This window comes from Aythya fuligula, chromosome 5 (assembly GCF_009819795.1).
Source record: "Aythya fuligula isolate bAytFul2 chromosome 5, bAytFul2.pri, whole genome shotgun sequence".
NCBI classification, from domain to species: Eukaryota; Metazoa; Chordata; class Aves; order Anseriformes; family Anatidae; genus Aythya; species Aythya fuligula.
This window is the reverse complement of record NC_045563.1, coordinates 25,973,072-25,996,383: the sequence shown is the minus strand read 5'-3', so window position 1 is coordinate 25,996,383 and position 23,312 is coordinate 25,973,072. Positions and strand designations below refer to the sequence as shown.

At 49.3% G+C, this 23,312-nt stretch overlaps 1 protein-coding gene across 3 annotated transcripts in view; it reads right to left on the bottom strand.

The window, feature by feature from the left end:
- Window positions 1–19,462, bottom strand: part of FLVCR2 (FLVCR heme transporter 2) — a 32,773-nt gene extending 13,311 nt beyond the window's left edge. For all 3 annotated transcript variants that reach the window (XM_032188009.1, XM_032188008.1, XM_032188007.1), the window contains exons 1-5: window positions 18,884–19,462; window positions 6,794–6,935; window positions 5,875–6,015; window positions 1,357–1,424; window positions 729–832 (exon numbers count right to left, since the gene is read on the bottom strand). In XM_032188009.1, the coding sequence (XP_032043900.1) occupies window positions 729–832; window positions 1,357–1,424; window positions 5,875–6,015; window positions 6,794–6,935; window positions 18,884–19,396 (968 nt within the window). In that variant the 5' untranslated portion in view covers window positions 19,397–19,462. The remainder of the gene's footprint in view (window positions 1–728; window positions 833–1,356; window positions 1,425–5,874; window positions 6,016–6,793; window positions 6,936–18,883) is intronic.
- Between the last annotated feature and the right edge of the window lie 3,850 nt (window positions 19,463–23,312).

Sequence of the window (23,312 nt, the reverse complement as noted above, 5' to 3'; positions counted from 1 at the left end):
TAGAAACGGCAGCGAGCAACCTGCTGGTCTCTCTATTAGTCAGCTGCTCCTGCCCCCCAGCACCCCCAGGAGTCCTCGCGTCTTTCTTGTCACAGGAGCCCAGTTCCTGTCCTCTTTTGGCCTCTGTACTTGACAGCGAGGACCGCAGGCTGCTTCAGAAGCTGCGAGCCCACAGCTTGCCAGCTTCACCCAAACTGCAAACGGCAGGGTACGCTGGCCAGATCTGCTTTCCCAACCCACCAGGCAGCTAATCCAGAATCATCCACCCACAACCCCAGCACCCTTTGCCCCTGCCCTGAATCCAGCAGCACACACTTGCACAATGCCTCTGGGCACTGGATTCAATGCGTCTTTCATTACGCAGGACAAAGATTCACAGAAGCTGGTTTGTAAGGGCAGAGAAATGGTCTGGTACAGTCATTACTCCACTTGTGCCAAGAACTCTCTCATCCCTGGCAAAGGAGCTGCCAGCCCATCTCATCCTCTCCCTGTGCTTCCCTAGGGAGCACTAGAACCAGACCCTGTATGGTCCAGCACAAACGAACACGCTCCTCTAAACTTCACTTTAGACTAACTGGATTTTCAAGAACTGTGGTTTTTTTTCCTACAAACCTCTCCCAGCGATTCAGTACTTAGACCGCTGAGTTGCAGCTGCACTGGGTTGCTCCTTGTACAGAATGGGAGAAGAGCAGATTCACTAGGGGCACAAAGGCAAATAAGGGACTTACTTGTAGGTTTTGGTTCTGTCCAACCAGAGGCCAGAGATCAGAGCCCCAGCCATCCCCGACAGGACAAGGGTGAGTCCGATCCTGCCAGCATTCACCTCCTCCCCCTGTGGTAAGACACACACAAATGCAGGAGCCAAGTCACAGCCAACAACAAGCGAGGTGTGGAGAACCCGGACAGGAAGAGACACCAAAGTCAGTGTCCCACAAACGTCTCCTGTTAACATGATAACCAGAAGCAAGAACCCTTTTGGGCCTAGGCACTTCCCTCTGAACCAGCCCAGCAAAAAGGTGAGCACTGGCCAACAGGCACTCTCAGGGGAGTCAGCATAAACCCTACAATGCCTGCTGGCATCAGGATTGGGCTGGATCAGCCAGGGGGACCTGAAGAAAACACTCACATCCACTTAGGGTGTAAAGGAGTTGTCTTTTCTAGAGCTCACCTGCTTTTTCACGAGGTGTTGTAAAGAACAGAAAGAACCAATGCTCTCAAGCCAGCCCGCCAAGCTGTGCCAGAGGCAGGCAGAAGTGCTGTAATGCTGTATTTCCCACAGGGCAGCTAGCCCAGGTGGACAACGGCAGGCTGGAGAACAGCAAGCATCAGAGGGCCAAGAGAACTGGGTGCACTTACTGGGTAGTGATGGATCACCATGCGGTTCAGCAGAGTGGACAGGGAGTAGAAGCAACCTGTATTCAGACCTGAGGGGGGATAAAAACGCAGCACGTTCAGTTGGCTACTCTCCTGCGGGGTTGTGAAAGGGCAGCGAGACCTTCGGGACAGTGTCCTCTAACAAGGCAGCAGAGTATCAGGAGAGCCAGCTGGACTGGCTGGACAGAGGTTACTGGCAGCAACGCAGACCAAGGACAACTAGATCTCAGCATGCAGGAGGAAGCACCCTCCAGTTTCAGGATGGCTCTTACCTGAAGAAGTAGAAAGGCTGTGCATATTTCTAGTACTGAAAGGTCATGCAAGTCTTTTGTAGGGTCTCAACCCACCCCACATAGGTAGAGGCAGCTTCAGCAGTGGAGCTTTCTCCTCCCCCCAGCCAAAGTAAGACACTGGCAAAGCACCCACCTCAGCATCACACCTCTAAAAAGGGCCTGGGATTCAGTGAACACCAGTGCCATTGACCAGCGGGGTTTCCTTCCCAAAGAACCACCTGACACCATTCTCCCTACTGACAGGCAGCAAAGAACAGCCTCCCAAAGCCAAGAGATACCCAGAGGCAAGTGGGAGCAGAGCTGATGGCCAAGCACAGACAGCACTTCCCCCAAGCACCTGGCGTTTGTGTCTGCATGGGAACAGGCTTATATTTTTTACAAGATATCACTGAAGCCTGAAAAAAAAAATAAAAAACAACTGTGAAAGTAATTGTCTTTCTGAAAGGGAAGTTAGATTAACTGTTACAGGCGTCAGCCACCTGGTGAAGGTTTCTCAGTATCACCCAAGGTGAGAATGGAAACCGTTGGGGGAGATACTGGTCAAGCCCCATCCAGACGCTCCATTTCAGCATTCAAGCAACTCTGAGCTCAATGCCTTCCTGAAGGTCACAGAAAACAAGAATCTCCCCTTCCCCCCTGTGGAAATATCCACGTGGAATATCCACACGGGCACTGGAGCAGCAGCACTGCAACGGCTCCACTCTCACCTTGGGTGATACTGAGAAACCTTCCCCAGGTGGATGAGGTCTGTAACAGTCGACTCAACTTTCTTCTCAGAAAGTCATTTACATCTGCAGTTAGTTTCTCTTCAAAGCTTCAGTGATCCTGGTAGGGGGAGGGATGGGGACGCATTTCACCACCGCAGCTCACACATCTCTAGGCTCCAGAAGGTGGCATGGGTTTTAAAATTCTGGCTCAGACGTCTGCCATCCTGACAGCCCAGACACATGTCAAGTTCCCACTTCCTACTTTTCCTCTTTCAGCCTCAGCTAAAAGCAGCAACATGGCAATACACGATACAGAAGTGCAGTCTAGCAGGCAGAGCTCTGACAAAAGGAACAAAATCCTGAGCTGCAACTCCAGCTCCCCTACTCCTGAAGCCCTGAGCGATCCTGCTGTGCCCAGCCCACTCCTCCCCTGCGAGGCTGCAAGCCCACTGCCCTCCACAGCTCCTGAAGCGCTCCAAGGAGCCACCACATTGACAGCAGGAGGGGAGACCACACTTCCTTCGCACACCCTCCTCAACAGCATTCAGCAGAGCTAACTCCACAGCTTCATGGGACAGAAGAGATGAAGAACCTTATGCAAGTAATCCCGTAAGCCGATTGCCTGTAACAGGGGTCCCTGCTCCAAAAGCACCTCTCAGCACAGACCAGCGCAGTTCCTCTGCCCACTACTGCTTCACCTCAAAGCTGGGCATAAACATAGACCAGTCATGTGTGTGCCCCTGCTTCCCACCCTGCCAAGAGGACAGCAACCTGGTGGGGACAGCCAGGGACAGCCAGACCATGACAGCTGATGCTGTCAGGACGCCAGCTCCGCAGAGGCTGGGTGATGTATGTGGCTTCCCAAAGAAGGGCCCCTTCGCCCAAGCCGGGTAGAAAGAGCTGCGGAGTTGGCAGCAACACTTGGCACCAGAGTCAGACAAAATATTCTAAGAATCGAGACAATGTGCCCGATTTGCATTTGTGAAGGCTGGCAAATGAAGTGCGCCTTTCACATGTCACAGTTGCTCGGTGAAGTTTCTCTGTGAGTTACAGCCAGCTGTTTGAATGCCTGTAAAACAGGCGAGGGATGTTTCCAGTGGCAGCGCCCAATTGCCCATGCAGACAAGGAAACCAGGTCTAGAAGCTAAGAAAAAGACATCTGAAGATCCAATCCCACCTGATTCATTGGTTAGTTACCATGGCTCGCTTGTAATGTGCTGCATAACAACATTTGAGACCTCACAGTGTCTCCTCTATTTTACAGAGGCCAGAAAGGGGAAGCTTATTGCCCAAGGCTCCAAAAGGAGCCCTTATTAAGCCCTGGACTAGAACTCAATTCTCCTGTAGGCACTACGCTGCTTAGTTACATGCCAGACTACTGCTCTTCCTCCTCTTCACCTTCATCATCTTCCAGCACAATGGTTCCTTGTGCAGATCTCCTCAGCTGCCCTGCCTTCTCCTCACTGCCCCATCACCTTTCCAAAGGCTGATTCTTCAGAGCTGTCTCATCACTCCCACTTCACAAGCCTTTCCCAGGCTTTCCCACCCTTTTCCTTCCCGCTGCCTCTCCGTAGCTACACACGGCTTCAGTGCAAAGCCCAACCCAGTGAACTCAGAGTCCCTTAATGCCCACCCTGCGTTATGCCTCAGCTTTACTGAAGCAATGCCAACAGTCTTTGGGAAAAGGCAGGCTGAGGGTTCCCTGAGAAACAGTTCACCCACACTACACAGATGCAGTGCCACCGATGTCTCCAGCACTGCAAATCTTCCCGCAGGAAAGGAGTCGGCAGGTGCTGGTCATATCACTTTACCTCAGATATCTGCAGCCCTATTCTGACCTGGCATCGTGTGAGGGCCCCCGATCTTTCTACAGCCATGGGAGATGAACCAGCAGGCGATATCCCACTCTCACCCCTAACTCACACTATGTTAATATAAAAGCTACAAGAGGCTGCAGGTATCTGTGTTAAACAGTGAAGATGATTCAGTTGCACTCACTTGGCTGCAGCTGTCTTAAATCCTGTCCAACATAACTTTTGACTTGAGTAGGAAAAACAGTCCCCATTTTAAAGCCAGGCTAGTAAAGAAAAAAAAAAAAGTTTCACTGCTTAGTTCCCTCTCTGAGTAGCAGTCACCTTATCTTCACTGCCAGCAGCCTGAAAGTCAAGTTGGAGTCTGACAGGAGGCTGACATAGGGAGGAGCAGAATAAATGCACAGACGACTGGAAGGCAGACAGGATTATGACCCACTGAATGCTTTCCACATCATTTGTGACTGCCAGGAGGGAATTATCTCACGGAGATCAGATTCTAAACATGTTCTTCGTACTGAGAGTCTGCCTCTCTCCTCCAGGGCCTGATTATCCCTATTAGAATTAATGCTTTCCCCTTTCTTTTCCCTGAAGCATGTGAATGAACAGATGCCACAATCCAGCTTTTACAGCCAGTCTGCCAATGACAGTTTTTCGTATCTCCACTTTTCTACTTTCTCAGAGGTCATCAGGCACTAGAGTGGGGAGCAGCTGCAACGCAAACCAGCGGAGCCCAAGGGTGGTCTGAGGGGCATTGCTAGAAGCCTACTGCTAGGGAGGAGAAGAGAGAAGGGAGAAGAGATTTCAGCAGGTCCAAAGCCCATCAGCACTCCCAGAAGGTACAAAGCCACCACGCTCTCTCCAACCTGACTTATCACTCAAAGTCCTTTAGGCACAGCTGCTAGGGGAACCACAGAAGTTCAACAACTATTTATCTTTCCTCCTGAGGAGCTTCCGCAGCAAGCAGGTGGGAAATGGGGACAGACCTCTCAGCAGAACAGCTGCCTAGAGTTTATCCTATCCTATCATACAGGCGTAGGCTGCAGTGGCCTCCTCTGTCTCTGCTAAAGAGAAGAATGCTTCTCCATGCGACAATTCAGCATCAGGAACAGATTCAACACAAACTCCCCTCAGAGAAATAGGGCAACACTGCTGAAGAGAAGAAGCAAGCCCAACGTGGAAGAACAGATGGCAGAAGTACGTGGTCTCCAATCCCCCCTTTCATTTGCTTCGTAGGGATTGCCAAAGAGGCTGGTGCAGCCTGCACACCTACATGCTCCACATCACCTCTGCTGGGAGGCCTGCCAGCACACACTTTTCTTGGGAAGTAACTTGCCATCAGTGCGGCAAATCGCACTCAGACACAGCTCCGTATCTTTCTTAGGCAAGCACTTAGATTAGTCAAGCTATTAACCAACTATGGGGAAAAAAAATCCCCTGAACAGGAAGTGGTCAGAGGCTGGGAAAAAAAAAAATTATCTAGTGGGACGCATTGACCTCTGTCCTCTAGGTATTTCCTTGTAACCACTGCTGGAGGGAGCTAGAAGGACCCTGGTGTGTGGCAGCACAGCTATCCTTACAGTCCCCTACCACAGCTCAGGCCAGTTACTGCCCTGGCACAGCACAGAGAAGGAGGGAGAAGCTAAGCACGTCCAGCAGTGATGGCTGCCCAGAACAGCCAGACCTTACCGTACGTGACCATAAGCAGCACAAAGCTGGTGTTGCGGAGCAGACGAAGGATTGATTGCACGTAGGAATATTCCACTGTCGGTCGCGACTGGATCAGGGCCTGAGCTTGGCTCGGAGGGTATGGGGGCTTCTCCTTGAAGACTGAAACCAGACACAAGGCAGACCTGTTTGTAACAGTGTAATTGGGGAGCCTGGGCACACGCTGAGGTTTGAGCTGTTCAAGGGACACCACAGGGGCTAGTAAAAGTGTATAAAACACATCATCATCCTTAAGCTTTGATCTCTGTGCACAAAGTTAACCAGGAACAGGAGAAGACAGAGTCTCCCCAGTAACAGCTCCTGCCAGGGGGGAAACCTTCAGGCCTGACCCTTCTCAGTCTGGGCATGCTGTCTGCTGTCTCTAACTCGCACTAAAGCAGCACCCAGGAATCCCAGTTGCAGGTGATCCACTGCCGTATTAGGGGCAGCACAGTCACTGTTGTACTTTGTCTATTCCCCACCTGTGAATCATTAAAGTCTACATCTGACTCAGTGATCAGGCAACATGAACAAGCTGGCAAGAGGAGTCCACGAAGTCTACTGCCTGTAATGCTTTCTTCACCCTGCTCGTAACTGGTTACCTTTTTTTCCCCTTCCTGGGAACAGCATGTTCTTGTGAGGCAAGACAATCTACCTCCTCCTCCATACCCTTAAGAAGTAATCAGCCCCAAGCACCCTGTTTGCAGGCAAGAAGGATGAGGACCTTGCAGTATTTTTAAGACTGGCTTTTAAAGAACTTATACACACCAGAGTTTTATTGTGAGCAATCAAAGGCTGAAATGAACAGTTTGGCAGGCTCACTCACAACCCCATGGGGCCCCTCACACTCAGGCTGATCTCAGTTCACTTGGTTTCACACACACGCTTCCCACCTCCTTACCTATGACGACCAGGATGAAGAGGGCTGTTGCCACGCCTGCTGTCATGAAGAACATGATGCTTATGTGGTAGGCCAGCTTCTCCACATTTTCCACATTAGGAACCAGCACAGGAGGGACCAGAAAGCCCAGAGCAATGCCAAGCTGAGCAGGAGAGAGAGAGGAGACACAGGTGTGACATGGAACCACGACACCGCCACGAGCTCAGAGCTCAGCCCTTTGACGCAATCCTCCCGCACACAGTAAGACCTCAACTTGGCCTCCTCCAGCTTCCCCTACGAGGAGAAAATCCCCTTCACCACCTAATAATTGAAAGATAGAAGCCAGCTACCCACCGTAACTAGGCCACGAGAGGTCCCCCCCACCAAACTCACAACTATAAGGATATTCAAGGCAAGGTTTTAGAGCAGAATTGAGTAGGATTAATACCTGCCTCCACCAAAGTGGAGTTCTTGCTTCCCCTGTCCTCTCATACCCACACTTTGCCCTGCACATACACATCCCGCTCCTTATTTTGCGCCCACACTGGTGCTGACCTGATCACCTGCTCAGCTGGCTTGGCGCATGAAAAACAGCAGAAAACGACACCATCAAAAAACACCACAGTTCCCTACTGGGTTAATGAATTGAACCTATTTCCCTTCAGGCCAGACAAGCGCAAGGGGTGACGCGAGGCAGAACCCTGCCCACTCGTGATGAGTAAGATATCAATCTGCCTCAGCCGTTTTATGACGCTGGTTCTGAGGGAGCTCCCTCCCGAGACAAGGCTCACCCTGCTACCACTCACGCCTTTCCCACTGCACCAGGAGAACCTAGAAAAAGACAAAGATTGAGAGCGAAGGAAGTGCTGACAGCACGCATCATAAATGTCGAGGTTGCGCGATGGGGCTTGGCAACTGCCCAGCTGAAACACTTGGCTCTGAAGGGCTGCAAGAAGACACCCTGCAGCTGTGGCCTCTGCTGTGCTGAGAGCCCCACACATCCAGCCGAGGAGCTCCTGCCACAACAGCACACACTTCGGTGAGGACACTGGGGGTCTTCACTCAACAGCTGTTTCCTCCAGCAGAGCAGCAAGGAGCTGCAGCAGAGCACATTTTGCCACGACGACAAGCAGCACTAAATGGCACACACCTTCAGTGCCAGCCCTCGAAAGAGGAGAAATAGCTGCTTTGATGCCTGGGAGCACTCTCTTCATGAAGTTGAAGCCAAAGTGCACATTTGGAGTACTCTAAAGACAAGAGGAGGCATACAAAAGCTCCCCCCCGCCTTTTTTCCCCCCCTCCCCTGTGTTTTGTTTCCCTTTACAGCCACGTTACAATCACCATCTAGTTCCCAAGGAGTGTATTTACCTCCTCCTCTGGCCCTCCTCAGCACTTGCAAGCTCTCAGACATCAGGAAAAGAGCCATACACGAGCTCAGCTCCTGCTTGCTCTCAGAGAGGTTCTGCACACTTAGCTCTGTACAGGGCAAACACATTTTTTTGTTTAGTAACACTTTTTTTCCTCTCCCATTTCCTGGTTTCATCCTACACATGGTGTTGGAGACAGTAACAAGGCACACAGAAGAGCTTATAACAGATTCAAGGACTGAGAAGACACAAAAAAAGAGACAGCGGGTGGCCATGCAGCCATTCTCATCCCTGCTTGAAACAAAGATTTCCAATCTCCTTTGCAGGCTGTACCATTAGCTGGGAGGTAGAAAAGCACTCACATTACTGGTACAGTGCTAACTGAACCAATACAGACCAGCAGTATAAAAAAAAATTACTCATGCTACACCAGTGCAGCCTCTCTACAGCCACTGCCCTCATCCTCACGCTGACAGGAGGTAATATGCAAAGCATGGAAACCAGAATATATTCAAACTAAGCCCGTTGCATGTACCATTTCCTCATGGGAAACACCAGATAGGAATCCATGAGCAAAACGAAGATCCGTTGCCCCACAATAATGCTGCCCAACAGAAGGATCCAGTGCTCAGCGTCTTCAGAGTCCCTGGAGAGCATCAGTTCACGTAACTGGTTTTACTCTGCAGGCAAGGAAAGCAAGGATCAAGAAAACTGAGGACTGTGGTGCCCACGTCACTGCCAAGCATGGCAGAACAGAGCAGAACAACCCTGAGCCCTGTCCCTGTCCCAGGCTCAGACAGGTCTCCTGCCTTGCCCTCTAGCAAAAACTCCTTGCACTTTCTGCATGCTTTTGCCATCACACCTCCATGTTTCGGGGACGATGACAGACTCATTTTGGGAGAGCCACTGTACTGGCCAGGATCAAGGTCACAGAACAAACACATCCTAGGTGCCACAACTGCTGGCTGGGACAAGAATGGGCTTGTGCTCTCTAGCAAACTCCCCACAAGCCCTCCTCCTCCTCCATCCAGCTGGTGGATCTTTGAGACGGGGAGAACACTCATAGATCAAACAGAGCTGCCTGCTAGACTCAGAGACAGCATTTAGCTTAAGGACATGTAACTTTCAACAGCATCTGACCAAACTTTGTGTCAAACTGTGCCCTCCTCCACTGGGAGGCTGCAATACCGAGGTCCAGATTGCAGCAGACGTCTGTGCTGAGTTCGTTCCCAGCACCGGGGCATCCCAGGACCTGGTGGGAAGAGTCACCAAGAGACTACAAACGTGCCACGCCGGTACAGGCCATTTTCTGCAGCGAGAACATTCAGGGGTTCATTAAGCACAGTGAAGTGAAACGCAAACTGGGATGTCCCCAGATAGTAAGCCAAGGACTGGAGGAGTTTGAGACAAGTCCAGATACCACCAGTAGCAAAGGCAAGCCTTCCCAACACCCACACAGCACAGGCAGCCTCCGACACAGGACTGAACTTGCCAGAGCTCAGCTTTGTCCAGACACAGCCTGTCCCCTGGCTGTTACAGCTGCTCAGGGCTGCTCTCCCAACCCATGCTGGCTGCTGACACGGGAGACTCGCTGACTACCCGTGAGCTTGACCATCAGTTGGCTTAGGGGCTTCAAGCCCCAATCTTTTGTTAAATTGCACGCTTCCCTGTTCTCTGTACAAGGCAATCAAGCCTGTAGCTTCACAGAAAAGGCACTTACACTGAAGCCAGAGCACATCCAGAGGGCAGAAGCCTGTTTGTCTCTGCAGCAAGTTTATTTTGGCCAGAGTGCAGTCCTGCTGCTCCAGCAGGCCTGCCCAGCCCGGGACACAGCCATGCTTCAGTACTGCAGCCACCCTGGGCTTCTCAGCATTCCCTGAAGTTCAAGCTTCAAGGAAACAACTTTCAACACTGCTCCTTTCCAGAGGAGACTGGAGCCCTCCCAGCCCTCACCTACTGGGTTCCACGTGGGCTTCTCCACCTTTTACCAAATGAGGTCTATAAATTGCTTCCTGGAAACTGCTGCCTTGCCTTACTGCCCTTTCATTCCTAGAAGAACCAGGCTGGATTCCTGTGCTAGCTGCTGCTGCAACAATCACATGATGCTCACATGAGTTGCTGACCCACGACAAAACATGCAGAGGAAGAAGGGAGGTTTCTCTGGGGCCACAGTCAAGATTCACTCTTTTCAGGTCTCCCTCTATCCTCTTCTACCTGAAAAAGGATATTGAGAATCTGTTCTACACATCATTCGTAAATCCATCTCTGAGAAGTCCTATAGCCACCGCCTATCAAAAAGGGCTTACTCAGCTCTCCTGGATACTTCTGTTGGCTTTTCAGAAGACCTGAACAATTTTTCCTAACCACGAAAGGATGCTCGTCCTCACTGTTCCCCTTCCAGATAAGGTAACGCTTGTCCACTTGGAGTTTCTTAAACCTGCGAGAAAAATAGAAGGTAGAGGGGAAAAAAAAATGCCAGCATAGCACTAGGAAACATGTTATATTTCAGGGTCACTGACATTATTAATCCTATGAAGAGGAGATCCCATGACTTGGCTAAAACTGAAGATTTCCCAGGGGATACCCTGGATTATTCATTGCACTTTTAGCAACAAAGACAAGTTCTCTACATCATGATGAGTATTACACCACACCTACTTCACCTTCCACAGAGATTTTCAGCTTGGTTCTCAGCAGGCCAGTACCCCTGTCACCACCAACCCAACAGACAACAGCGTAACCCATCAGCAAGAAAATTTAAACATTCCTTCACAGCAGAGAAACAATTTTTCTCCCTTCTCCACAGTTCCCACATCAGGTCTGGGAAACCAAAGCTGGCTCTGCAACGCTCTGTGCTACCCCTCTCAGAGCCATTAGGGCTCATAGTGCAGTCTTTCTCACCAGGGCACAAACTAGCATCTCCAACCTTTGTGCAAGGTCTCCAAGACCTATACAAATAGGGTCTCACTCCCAAAATTCAGCATTTCCTTAGTCTTCCAACACAAGAGCATCCCCACACCCATAAAATGCACAGCACTGTCCTGATCCTCATGAATCTCCCTGCAGGAAGCAGCCTGCTGGCACTTCATTTTACGGCTTTGGGGTGATTTAAACAGAATAACAGGGAGGTCTACAACCACAGCAGAGTCCAAAGGCTGAGAAACAAACAACGGAAAGAATCTATTTCCTACCTGAATTTTGTCAAGGTGCAGTCCCAACACTGACTTCATATTCAACCATCCACCAAAACAGTTGATAAAATTGAGAGCAAGTGGCAAGTACGATGGTATACATGTACCCAAGGTCTTGAAATGGAAAATGGGATGTCTGATTTATCTGACTGTATACCAAGAGTCTGCCAAAGGATGATAATCAGTGCAGAATCAGCATAGAAACTGTAAATGAATGATCGATGGAGGAGCGGGTCTCCACCTTAAAGAAAACTAAGAGTCAGCACCAGGAATACAGAAGCCCAATAAAATCCCCAAGCAAGCAGGAACATTGACAGAAGAGACCACCACACCAGGAAGGTCGATTAAAGTGTTAAAAGGCAGAAAAAGACATATTGCAAAGGCAAAAAAACACAACACAGAGAAATTGTGACAATGCCCTTGCAGGCTACGTAAGCGTCATGACAAGGATGATGCAGAGGCTGCATTTTTAGGTTCCATAAATACCCTCTTGTGAAGACAGCCTCTGAGAGGCACAATTCATGATTCAGGCCTAGGGCAGCACAGCGTGCCCACAACCAATATTAGCAGACGGTTCTGCACTGCACTCACATTCAGCTTCCTTGCAGCCACGAGCTGGGGGGTGGAAACAGCTCCAAACCACCATGGCAATTTTAACTTGCAAGAGGGAACTGTCTAAAAGGAAAGCTTCTTGAAAGGCAATTCAAAAGACAAAGGAACTAACCGCTTGCAGGTGGCATTGAGACTGCACAGAGACACTGAGACACCACATCAGGGGCTCAGAGTAAGCGTACAGAACGTTATCAACACTTCTAGAACAGAAGAAATAAAAGCAATCACGGTTAAAGAGCAAAGAAGGAAAAAAAAGAACACCACACACCTCAAAATCTGTGCTTCATTTCTTCAAGCAAGAAAAAGAGGAGACAGCAAGCTGGACCAAACTAAAGTCAAGCCATAATTAGGCCAAAAAAGGCTGGGGAACAGCTTGACAAACTAATTAAAAAGCTTCATACGCTGCACAATCAGGAAGCCTGCCAGGAAGTCTGGACAGCCAAAAGATGATCACCATGGAAGGAAAACATCTGAGACAGGGAGAACTAGATGAACTCTTGCATCAGCACTCACTACGTGATTTTTTGGGGAAGCTTCCACCTCGATAGAACCTCTTCATACGGCAAAAAGTCTGAAGTGCTATCAGTGGAAGGCTTTATTCAATTTATTGCAGTCAGTTTGTTCTATGAGGTGGCAGGACCAGATGGGATTCATCCAAACATTGAGAAGAACGAGACAACAGAAAACCCACGCTACTCACACACAAACACACCAAACCGTTAACTCTGGTCCCTTACCAAAACACTCAAATCAGGAATGCGGGAAGGCACTTTCCCAAACTGAGACTTTTTTTTGAGTTAGTGAAAACAGAGCAAATCCTCCTCTCTCTTTTCCTTAGCACTTACCAGGGACCACTGATTGCCCCAGAGCTGCCTGACCTAGGCCAGATGCTCCCATGTCCTCATGCACTTGTGCACTGCACCTTTCCAAAGAATTGTTTCACAGTGAAAAAAATAACCAAGGGCTTCACCTGCTTTCAGCAAAGAGAGCCTGTTGCCTTTGTCAACACACCACTGGAGCTGTTCTACCCTTCTAATCCTCGACATCCACAGCGACCAAGGAGATGAGGAATCCTCTAGAAAGCCAAGAGCAGTATCATGCTTGGAAGAAAACAAGTGACACTTGAATCGTTTTACGGAGTCCAGTAAGAGGTGAGACCAGGTCAGGATGCTGCACAACCCACGTTAGCGATCTTCTGGTACCAACCAGTGCAGAATCTAACTGGTAGTGGCAAAAGGACACATATTTAACTGGCAAGAGGAGGAAGAAGCAGCACAGTCTGCTGGATCTGGACACCACGTCTTGTCACGGCAGGATTACCCTTAGGAAAGCGAACAGAAGGGCTCCCCTTCCCGTGCATTGCTCTCACACATATGGGAGGGGGACTTTGACCCCCACTCGGTACAGACACCGGACAGTTCTGCCAAGGCAATAAAACTCATCGGACCGGGATCTTCACTACATTCACTCACCCTGGAAACCCCTCGGAAGAGGCACGTGTTCCAAAGTCCTGGGCACCACAGCTTCTCCTGTTACTCATGTCCATGTGTCACAGCTCTGCCCTGTAGCATTTCCTCCTTTTTTAACTACAGGTGTCTCCCATGCTGTAACCACGATATTTCACCTTTGCGATAAGGGAATTACAGGGTCATAACCTGCAGAGAGCAGACAGCCACCCCCTTCCACACCCTGTGACTCCTACTGCACACCAGCTTCCCAGCCCCTTGCTATTAGCACAGGTCCCAGCTGCCTTTGTGCAAAAGGGCTACAGTAGAACCAAATACACACAGCAGAAGATCTGTGCAAAGCAGCAGCTGCCACTTCCTACCCAGTATATTTTTATTTGCATTGCTGCCCAGAATATGCTTCTTCCATGGATTTCAGTATTTCTGTCAGTGGCATAAGGGCCCACTGAAATCCAGGCCCGTTGAGGTCAATGTACTTAAATGTTTGCATACCACAGTTTAGTCACCTTTTTAGCAGTGTTTTAAGAAGCAGAAAGGACCCAAGTGGCAAGAGGAAAAAATGTAATCCAGCTCTCACGAAGAGATAAGATAGAGCTTAAGCTGTTTTTTTTGTTTGTTTGTTTTTTTTAATCCATTCACACTGATAAGAGAGAGAAGTTATTTCTTCAAACTGCACTTGCACAACCAAAGCTCTTCTGGAAGCAAAGTAAACTCCTTCCTCATCATACTTCTTCTGTGGCATCATCTCCTCATACTGTTTAACGCGATACAATGCCAGATAACGAAGGCCACTTCTCCAGGCAAGTCATTTGGGGCCTCTCAGCACCGAACACACCTTCGCCCGGTTTACTGGGGAAGAAATGCAACGCAGCAAAACAGCAGCAGCAGATAAGAGACAGTAAAGCAGAAGAGGGGTTTCGGCTCCAACAGCCACCTCAGCAGCTGCTGAAGTACTCAGCCGGGATGACACTTGGGTCAAGGACCTATTACAGTCACATAACAGAGCCAGCCTCCAGGGATCCTGCAGGGCAAGTACTCAGGGTGCCATAGGGCAGCCCCTCCCAGCAAAAACACTGCTGTCATTCATTTAACTCCCATGCTAGTTCAACTCAGCAAAACCCAAAAGTTGTCCCCTTCTGTGAGGGAAAAGGGTGAGCTGCTTTTGGCGTGTGGCTGGGGAGGGAGCACCAGATGAAATGAGCAGAAAGATAATTTCAGGTTCCTGTGCCCTTTATAGAAGCTTGGGCATTCCTGGGATAGCCACGTCGCTGTTTGGTCAGCACACTCTGCCACACTGAGCCACATCCAGGATCTCGGGGAGCTGCCCACATAGTGCTCCTTGTGATCCCCATGGCCAAATCCACCCTGCCCTTCTTTGCAGGAAGGGAAAGGAGCCAGGGCTGGAAAATATCACCTCTAACTATCGCCACTACTGGCTCCTCAGTAAAATCTTCTCTGTCCTAAGAGCTAAAACCCCAGGAGACGTAGGGCCAGACTACGGAGGCATGTGAGGTTGACTACCCCTGTCCCTATTTCTAACAGGGATCAGATCTCATCAGAAGAGATGGGGAGCCCCTCAGCAGAGAGGGAAGAGCAAATGAGCTCTAGGAAGAAGTCTGCTTGAAGAGATGAATCCCACTGGACACACTCCATTTCCACGCTTCTTGGGCTTTCAGAGGCTGCCTTACCTGAAGGGCAAACAGCACAGAAGAGGGTTAGCGAGGAGGCAAACAGCACAAAAGCAATGGCCACTCAGATGTCGCAGACCTGATTACTCCCAGACACTCACCCCACACCACCTCCTGCAGATTCTTTCCCTCATTTCAAAACACAAGAAAAGAACCTACCAGAAGAGAGAGAACATTTCATTCATGCTTTATCATCTGCTTTACTCACTTCAAAAGCCATCACCTCATTACTGCTAGACTAACGCTCCCAGCACTATGCAGATAGCACCTAAAATCTCTGCCTCAGGCTGTTTCTTTAACAGAAGTCCTAAATCACCTAAGTCACAGAGGCATCCCAGCTCCATCTGAACAAGGGCAGACCCCACCTGGAGATTAGTAAGCTGTTGCATCATTTTTCCCCCCCACGGGCAGAGACAAGCATAAAATTGAAGTTTTCTTTCCTCCTAGTCTATCAACAACTTCTATCAACTCCTGCTAAAAAATGAAGCATCAAAATTACAGCAGAAAAATCATCCAACAGCCTGAATCCTTACCCCAAGTCCCTCAGTCAGAATGGAGAGAACCAGGAAAAAGGTTTAGTCAAAATCAACACAAACAAAAAAAAAATATGCTGGTGGCAGAGCAATACAAAGTCACAAACACAAATGTCTTTCATTGCTCCAGCACAACACGGTTAACACAGTGCTCTTAACGCCAACAGGCCTGAACAAGAGTTGCCCAAGCATGGTAGTCCAGCACATGCCACAGGAGCTGATGCAGAGCGCTGAGGAATTGCAGTACCTGACCAGCTGGCTCCAGCTCATGTATCTCAAATAGTCACAAGAATTGGAAGCAGCACAGCCCTGATGCATACCACTCTCTCCCACCCAACCTTCGTGCACAGGACTAATGCAGACATCCAGCACCACATTCCTCCACAGGTGACACTGCTGATGACGTAGAAGACCCATTGCCACTCACGGCTGCATTTCTGATGCTTATCAGTCAAGTTCCTCACAAATTAAAACACAGCTGAAAGGCATCACTTCTATTTCCTTATCCTAGAACTTCAGCCTGAAGAAAGATGCCAATGTAGATTTTCTTGGTCTTTTAAATCAATAAGCTGATAGTAATATTTGAATAACATTAACGATCTCGTGTCAAAGTATCCAATTTACAAATAAATCCCATTCTATACCAACCCATATACAAACGTGCATGGACAAGGAAAAAGAATGCAACAACTAGTGCATTTCTCTGTTAAAATAGGAAGAAGTACAATGTAATGTATACGAGAAATGGGTAAATAAAGAGACTGTGAGAGTGCTCTAATTCTTCTTTGCACTGTGATACCACAGCCAACACACCATGACCAGAAAAGCGTGAGGAGAATCTGATATTATCTAAGAGGATTTTTATTTATTTTTTTTAAAGATATTTAACACACCACCTGGCATTTCAATAATTTACTATTGAGAGCTGAGCTTGAACCCGAAGGTTACTGTCACACAGCAAGCAGTTGCCGTGTCCTGAGCAGACATCAGCCCAGAAGTCACGGATGAGCAGAGCAGCAGGGCTCCCCTCAGGACAGCACTGCTGAGTGCAGTTTAAGGTGGACAGGACCATAAAGATGCAGGTGTATCAAACAAAGAGGCAGTCAAACTGCTCTGCTCACCCCTGTAGCTGCTGGTACTTCTGCCAGATAGGGATCTTAGTGCTTGGCACTTGATAAATAAGCATGTCAGAGATGTCTACCTTGAGGATCTTTAACTTGGACTGTAATGAAGTAACACGGCTCTGAAAAGAAAACCACACAGTTGTGAATGAATGAGCAGAGGGTATAATTTGCCATACTGAAATTACAAACCCACCATACTGTGCCCTTCACTGTCACTCCCTAAAACATACTCTTTAACTACAGACTCAGGAAAAAAAGGGAAGCTTCTATTTCTTCCCCTTGGTCAACCTCACTGCTAAGCAAAATAGCTACTTTTAACTCACTGTAATTATGCACATCAGAACCCTTGATTAAGGGAATGAAATGAATAGGTCTTTGCTATGGAGTACACCCTGCCTTTAGTCATTGCCATTTCTTGTCTCCCTGATTCTCTAAAAGGAAAGTCTGGGCTTACAAAGCAAGGGTTATGTACTGACCCGTGGCCTAACTGCAATGTCAGTTCAACCCCCAGAGCAGTGTGGAGAACCAAATGTCTAACCAAAGTTTGCCTTTCACAATTGTTAGACTAACCCACCCCTTTCAGGGCGATGAAGATACTGCCTACGCACATAGCACAGGCTGAACACCTCATTGTTTGGATTTCTTATGCACACTATTGAGTAATTCCACCTGAATAAAAAAAAGGAAAAGTCTGACAGTGAAATGCTCAGTTACTTATTTACTCCTAAATCAGCAGTGTTCATGCCAAGTTAAATGCCTTCCACTCTAAAGATTCATTTAAAACACATAAAAAACAGCCCACTAGCTTGGGTGGAAAGAGGAAAGTGAAAGAGGAAAGTTTAGATTCACTCAGAGAAAGGTGAGCATGATTTCTCTTTCCAAAAGCTGTAAGCCAGAGTCTGCCTAACACAGTTCCACAAACATCAGTTCCTCAAATGTTATCTCCGAGCATTCACCTCTTTTTGCTACAGCAATATTTCAATCAGTACAGAAAGGCAGGATCTAGGGGAAAGGAGACCTCAGATCTTGCTGATAATTTTGTATGCTGTAGGAAGAACCATGCTTTACAAACTACCCAAACGGCAAAAAACACCAAAATCTGAATGGTGTCCACCCACAGCCCAAACCAGAGTCAGCTGAGGGAAGTGTGCAGTCACGTGGAAGGGATTACATCAAGTGTTGGAAGTTGGAGGCACGGGTCTAGCTAAGCTGCTAATGCCAGACTACTTCCCTCTTCCTCATGCCAATGTCACAGAGCTGGCCTCACTTCTGTGCTGCATCAGCATTAGTCTATCTGCTTCAAGCAGCAGGGATCAGTGGGTGTTCCAATGCAAGGGTCAGCAAGTCATTTCCCTGATCCTTTCAAAACTGTGAAAAAATTATCTCCTCCAAGCACCAGCTAGCTACCAGAAAAGCATGTTACAGCTTGAGCAAGCGTGAGCCACTGGCCTCCCTGACCTGCCTTTATACAAGTGTGCTCAGAGGCCTTACGTCCTCCTAGCCTGGTGGAAGATTCGCTTCATTTCACAACAACTGTGGAGACTCCGTGCCTTACTTTTAAGGGAGAGAAGTTGGTTAAAGGCCTTTTCCCCTGGGCCCAGTCACAAGGAGGCGGCAGCTATTCTCCTTCGCCCCATCTAGTAGTCGGCAGGAGTAGGATATTGCCGTGTCAAATCCCAATGCAACCACAGCCCTGAGATTTGCCGGACACTCAGCTGAAGGCATGTTTCTCAGCACCACGCTTCCCTCTCCACTCCATCCCTGGTGCTATCTGACCACACCGCTGGCACAGAGGCTCACAGAGAGGGGAGCAGGAGGGAAACGGGGAAGACTTCAAGGCCCAGCACTGCTTGATGCCAGACCTTGTACCGCCTCCAACTTCGTAGACCCAGATCCCACTCACCTTGGCCACCGCATCCACCCCACAGCCAAATTCAAGCTGTGTCCCTCCCCATACAGGCTCCGAGGGGAGCTTTGTCCAGTTGCCTCTTCCCCTGGCTCCATCCCTCCAGGAGGGAGCACACCGAGGCTCTGTGTATCTCCTCCTCAGCTTGTCGCTCTGCCCCGCTGGCACTCCCTGGTCCCCTCCAGGTGTCACCCAGCCCCACCTGGGCAGCACCCGCCCCGTACCTGGTTCCCGAAGACAGCGATGGAGCAGGCGGTGGAGACCTCGCGCGAGCCGAACCAGACGGAGGCGATGCACGAGGGCATGCCCAGGATGAAGACCTGCGCCAGGGAGCAGATGACCTGCCCCAGCACCGTGACGGGGAAGAGGGGCGGCCGCAGGCTGCCCAGCTTCACCCAGGCGCCCAGGGCGTTGAGGGCCGAGCCGGTGAGGGCGATGAGGCGCAGACCCCTCCTGTCCAGCAGCCAGGCGACGGGGAAGAGCAGCGGGATGTAGGTGAGCATGTAGCTCATGGACAGCCAGTCGATGGCGAAGGCGCTGACGCCGTAGAAGCGCATGAAGACGTTGCTGATGCTGCCGTACTGGATCCACTGGAAGGCGTTGCACAGGGAATAGCTGCTGAACAGCAGCAGCACAGCCCAGCGCCGCCGGGACACCCGCACCTCCCCGGCCACCCCCGGCCCCCGCTCGTCCCCGCCGGGCTCCGCCGGCTCCTGGAGGCTCTTCTGCCGCACCATGCCGGCCCCGCTCGGCTCCCCGCAGCCAGCTCCGGCCGCTGGACCGAGCACCTGGCCGGGGAACCTCTCCCGGCCGCCCTGCCGGCAAGCCCCGGCCCCTGCCACCGCCCCCGGCCCGGCCCGGCCCTCCCGCCCCGCCCGCCGCAACGCACCGCCCCTGGGCCGCGGGGAGCGCCGTGTGGAGGGGCGCTGACAGGGCCACGGGGGCTGGCGGTGGCCTCCGGTGGTCCCCGGGGGGTGGCCGCCGTGCTGTGTGCTCCAGCCCCGGGTCTGCGCCCAGAAATCGTAGCACCTTCCCCGGCGCTGTGGCACGCTGCTGCGGGGGCAGGCTGAGCGATGGGGAAGTGTTGTGCCCTCAGCCCTGGTGTTCAGCCCTCATCTGTGGTGTTCAGACCCCAGTCAGGGTGTTCAGCCCCCAGCCCTGGTGTTCAGCCCTCAGTCAGGGTGTTCAGCCCTCAGTCCTGTTATTCAGCCCTCATCTGTGGTGTTCAGCCCTCAGTCAGGGTGTTCAGCCCTCAGTCAGGGTGTTCAGCCCTCATCTGTGGTGTTCAGCCCTCAGCCGGGGTGTTCAGACCCCAGTCAGGGTGTTCAGCCCTCAGCCCTGGTATTCAGCCCTCATCTGTGGTGTTCAGCCCTCAGTAAGGGTGTTCAGCCCTCAGCCCTGATGTTCAGCCCTCATCTGTAGTGTTCAACCCTCCGCCAGAGTGTTCAGCCCTCAGCACTGCTCACCTCAGAGCAGAAACAAAAGATCCCCCCCCCCAAACACCAAGGTGCCCCTCTGCGAATTGAAGGCACCAGGCAGCCCATGCCCTCAATGCAGACCGTGGGGACACATCCCCACACCAAGCCGGCTGCCCAAGGCCCCCGCCAGAGCCCACAGATAAGCACCGGGCAGGGACACAATGTTCGAGGGCACAGGGGAGGTTATTGGCGTGCTTTCTAATGCCTGGTGCAAGACAGGCTGCAGTAGACATAGATAAACAGGAGTCACAAAAAGGCTGTGGATTGGCCCAGAATTTTGGTCAGGGACAACACTGTGGGGGTGTGTGCAGCCTCTGACCCAGTCTGAAATGCCGCGGTGGGTATCTGGAGAAGGAAGCGTTTTTGTTTTTCACTTGAGTTGGCTTTCAGTGAGTTTTTATGCTGGGGCACACTATGAAATGAAACACGCAGTGAAGTCAGAATTAAAGCATTTCAGTTCGACTGAAGCAAAGCAGATAGAAGTGATGTTTGTTTTCATCCTCACAGGGAACTCTCAGTCAGTGAGTCAGCTTGTGTTTTCCAATTGCTTTAGGAACATGTCACCATGGCAGATTGCTGCCTAGAGATCACTTATGATCTGTAATTCTTTTAATTAACATTGTTATCTGAATTGTATAAAGATTGCTCAGCATAAGTGTTAAAACGTGGACGTGATTGCATGCTAGTGTTGTTCAGCTCTCTTCCAGCATTAAACGAGAAGCTCAAAGTTCACTTGAAAATATGTGAGTGATGACCTGTCTTTAGGACGTCATAAACAAAATCTGAAACAAAATCTTAGGCCACAGATGAAAGAGTGATGTTTCTTTGGCTTGTATTTACTTTGTGGACCCCTATCAGAATGTACTGGTGCCATCCTCCACCTTATCCACCTGACTGTTGCCAGGATCTAAGGCAGATGCTCAGCTTTGGTGCCTTTTTATCGTTACCTGCTATGCAATCAAAAGAAGAGAAGCTTTGGACAAACGAATTCCAAGGAGAGCAAAAGTCACCTTAAGTGGCTCTTGCTGCGTATCCTCACAAAGGTCATATCTTGTCACCTGTGGGTTTTCTTACTCACAGGAGTGGCCAGAAAGCACAGCTGGAAGCAAGTGCAACCCCTTCTGTGTAGTCTGCTAAAAGCACCTCTGAGCAGAGCTGCAAACCATCCTATTCTGCTCCTCCAGGTCACCTGCCCATGGCTTTGCCAGTGAGCCTCCAGCCTCACCTGGGGAGCTCATAGTATTGGTACAACATACAATAACATCGGCCTTTTAAATAATAACCAAGAAAGGCAAATTTAGAAGCAAGAGCCAGAAAAGAGGTTTTCAGTTCCATTTATTGTTAGCTTAGGCATCCAGATTTACTCCAAGCTCTGGGCTGAGAAAACAGAAAGGACAGAGGAATTTGTTCTCCTGATAATATAAATTTATCAGGAATGTGATGAGTGATAGTGGCACAGAGAGCAGAGGTGAAATGGAAAAGAACTGTCATGGCCCAATAGCTATTTAGTCTGAGAACTGTGAGGATAAAATAGTACAGAAATTTACCTTTTAGGTTCATCAAATCTTAAAAGATCTCTACAAGATTCCCCACAATATCATAAAGAAATCAAAGTTACCCAGAGGTTATGAATATCATTGGTCGAAAAAGAAAGATCAAGAATAGAAATAAACAGACAATTTTAGCATGACAAACTGCATTTGCTCAGAGGAGTGTCGTTTGTTAATAATCCTGAAAGCAGAGGGGGGAGCAAAATTTGCAGATGGCAAGACATTATTTTTGTGTTGTTCAAGACCAATTTAAACATCACTTACATTTTGTATGCAGGTCATACAACTTCAGGACTGTAGCTTTAGCTGTCCAGAACTGAAAGTGTTATCACCGTCCTTGGCATCTCTAATTTGTAAACCAGGAATAACCCAGAATAACGGAGTTGTGTCCCGTATGGAAATCTGTAGACAAAGAGCTCTTGGCAGCAGAAAGGAAGAAATCAGTGACCATCCAGGACTAAGCATTGTTTGCGGGCTTGGGTCACAGAAAAGAAAGGGAAAAAGAAAAAGTAAAAAAGAGTGTAATTAAAAAAAAAAAAAAAAAAAAGTTTTGATACTGGTATGCATTAGGAAAACATTGAGGGCAGATATATTTCTTCACATGGCTAAAGGAAGAAAAAGGGCACGTGCAGAAAAATCTTTAGATATATGAGGGGAATAAGTAATACACTTAATACTCTTTGATTCTCTTCCTACTGCCAACCCTATTCCAAAGTAGAGTCAGAAGCAGTCTGCCATCCTGAGTTGCCTCCTAGTCGCAACTTCAGCTCCTAATTTTCTCCCTAAACTCCTCAGTTTTACCAATTGCCACCAAAAAATTCATAGAGGAGCAGAGCCTGCCAAGTAGGAATCCTTCTGCTCACAGCAAACCACTGTCTTAGTCCAACCAGCAAAGTCAAAGAGTAAATTAAGAATGACTAAAACACAGCCCCTACTGAAAATAACAGCTGAAAGCAGAAGCATGAAGGCCGCGCTCAGACCCTGGTGACTGGAGCCTGTCAAGCCAAGCAGCCCTGAATCCCCCACAGTCAATTCAGTCGAGTATCATTCATATACATAGGCCCACACTTCCCAGAACTCCTCTCCTCTGGTTTCTGGGCTGCTTGGTTTTGTTTCTGGCTTTATGAACTCTTCAATCACCCCTTTATATCATTCGCCAATTTCTGGACAAAAATAAAACTCCTATGCTTTGCATTTCTTCCCCTCTTCATTGCTGCATCTGTTTCTACTCAGATAAGCCTCTCTCTCTTCTAGAAGCAGCACAGCAGCTGCCTTTGGATTTCCCCAATCACAGCCTCTTTATATAAAAATTTCTTAGCCATGAAGAATTATTTATATTTCAGGACAACCCCTTGAAGTGGATTTTAAAGCTAGAGGGAAATCTCCTGTGTAGCGAGGTTGGCACGAGTACTAACAGAGGTTGCAGATTTCTGTAGCCAAAAGTATCTGTGAAGGTTGGAAGGCACTAAACCAGAGGCAGGTCGCAAATTAAATGTAACTTATTAGGCCATCAGATAGAGCGTAACATTTCTGCCTTCCTTACTGACCTCAGGAAAAGCCAGCTTCTGACACTCTTGGAATACGTTCTGCCTTCGTGACCAGTGAGGATATGCAGCTTACGTTCT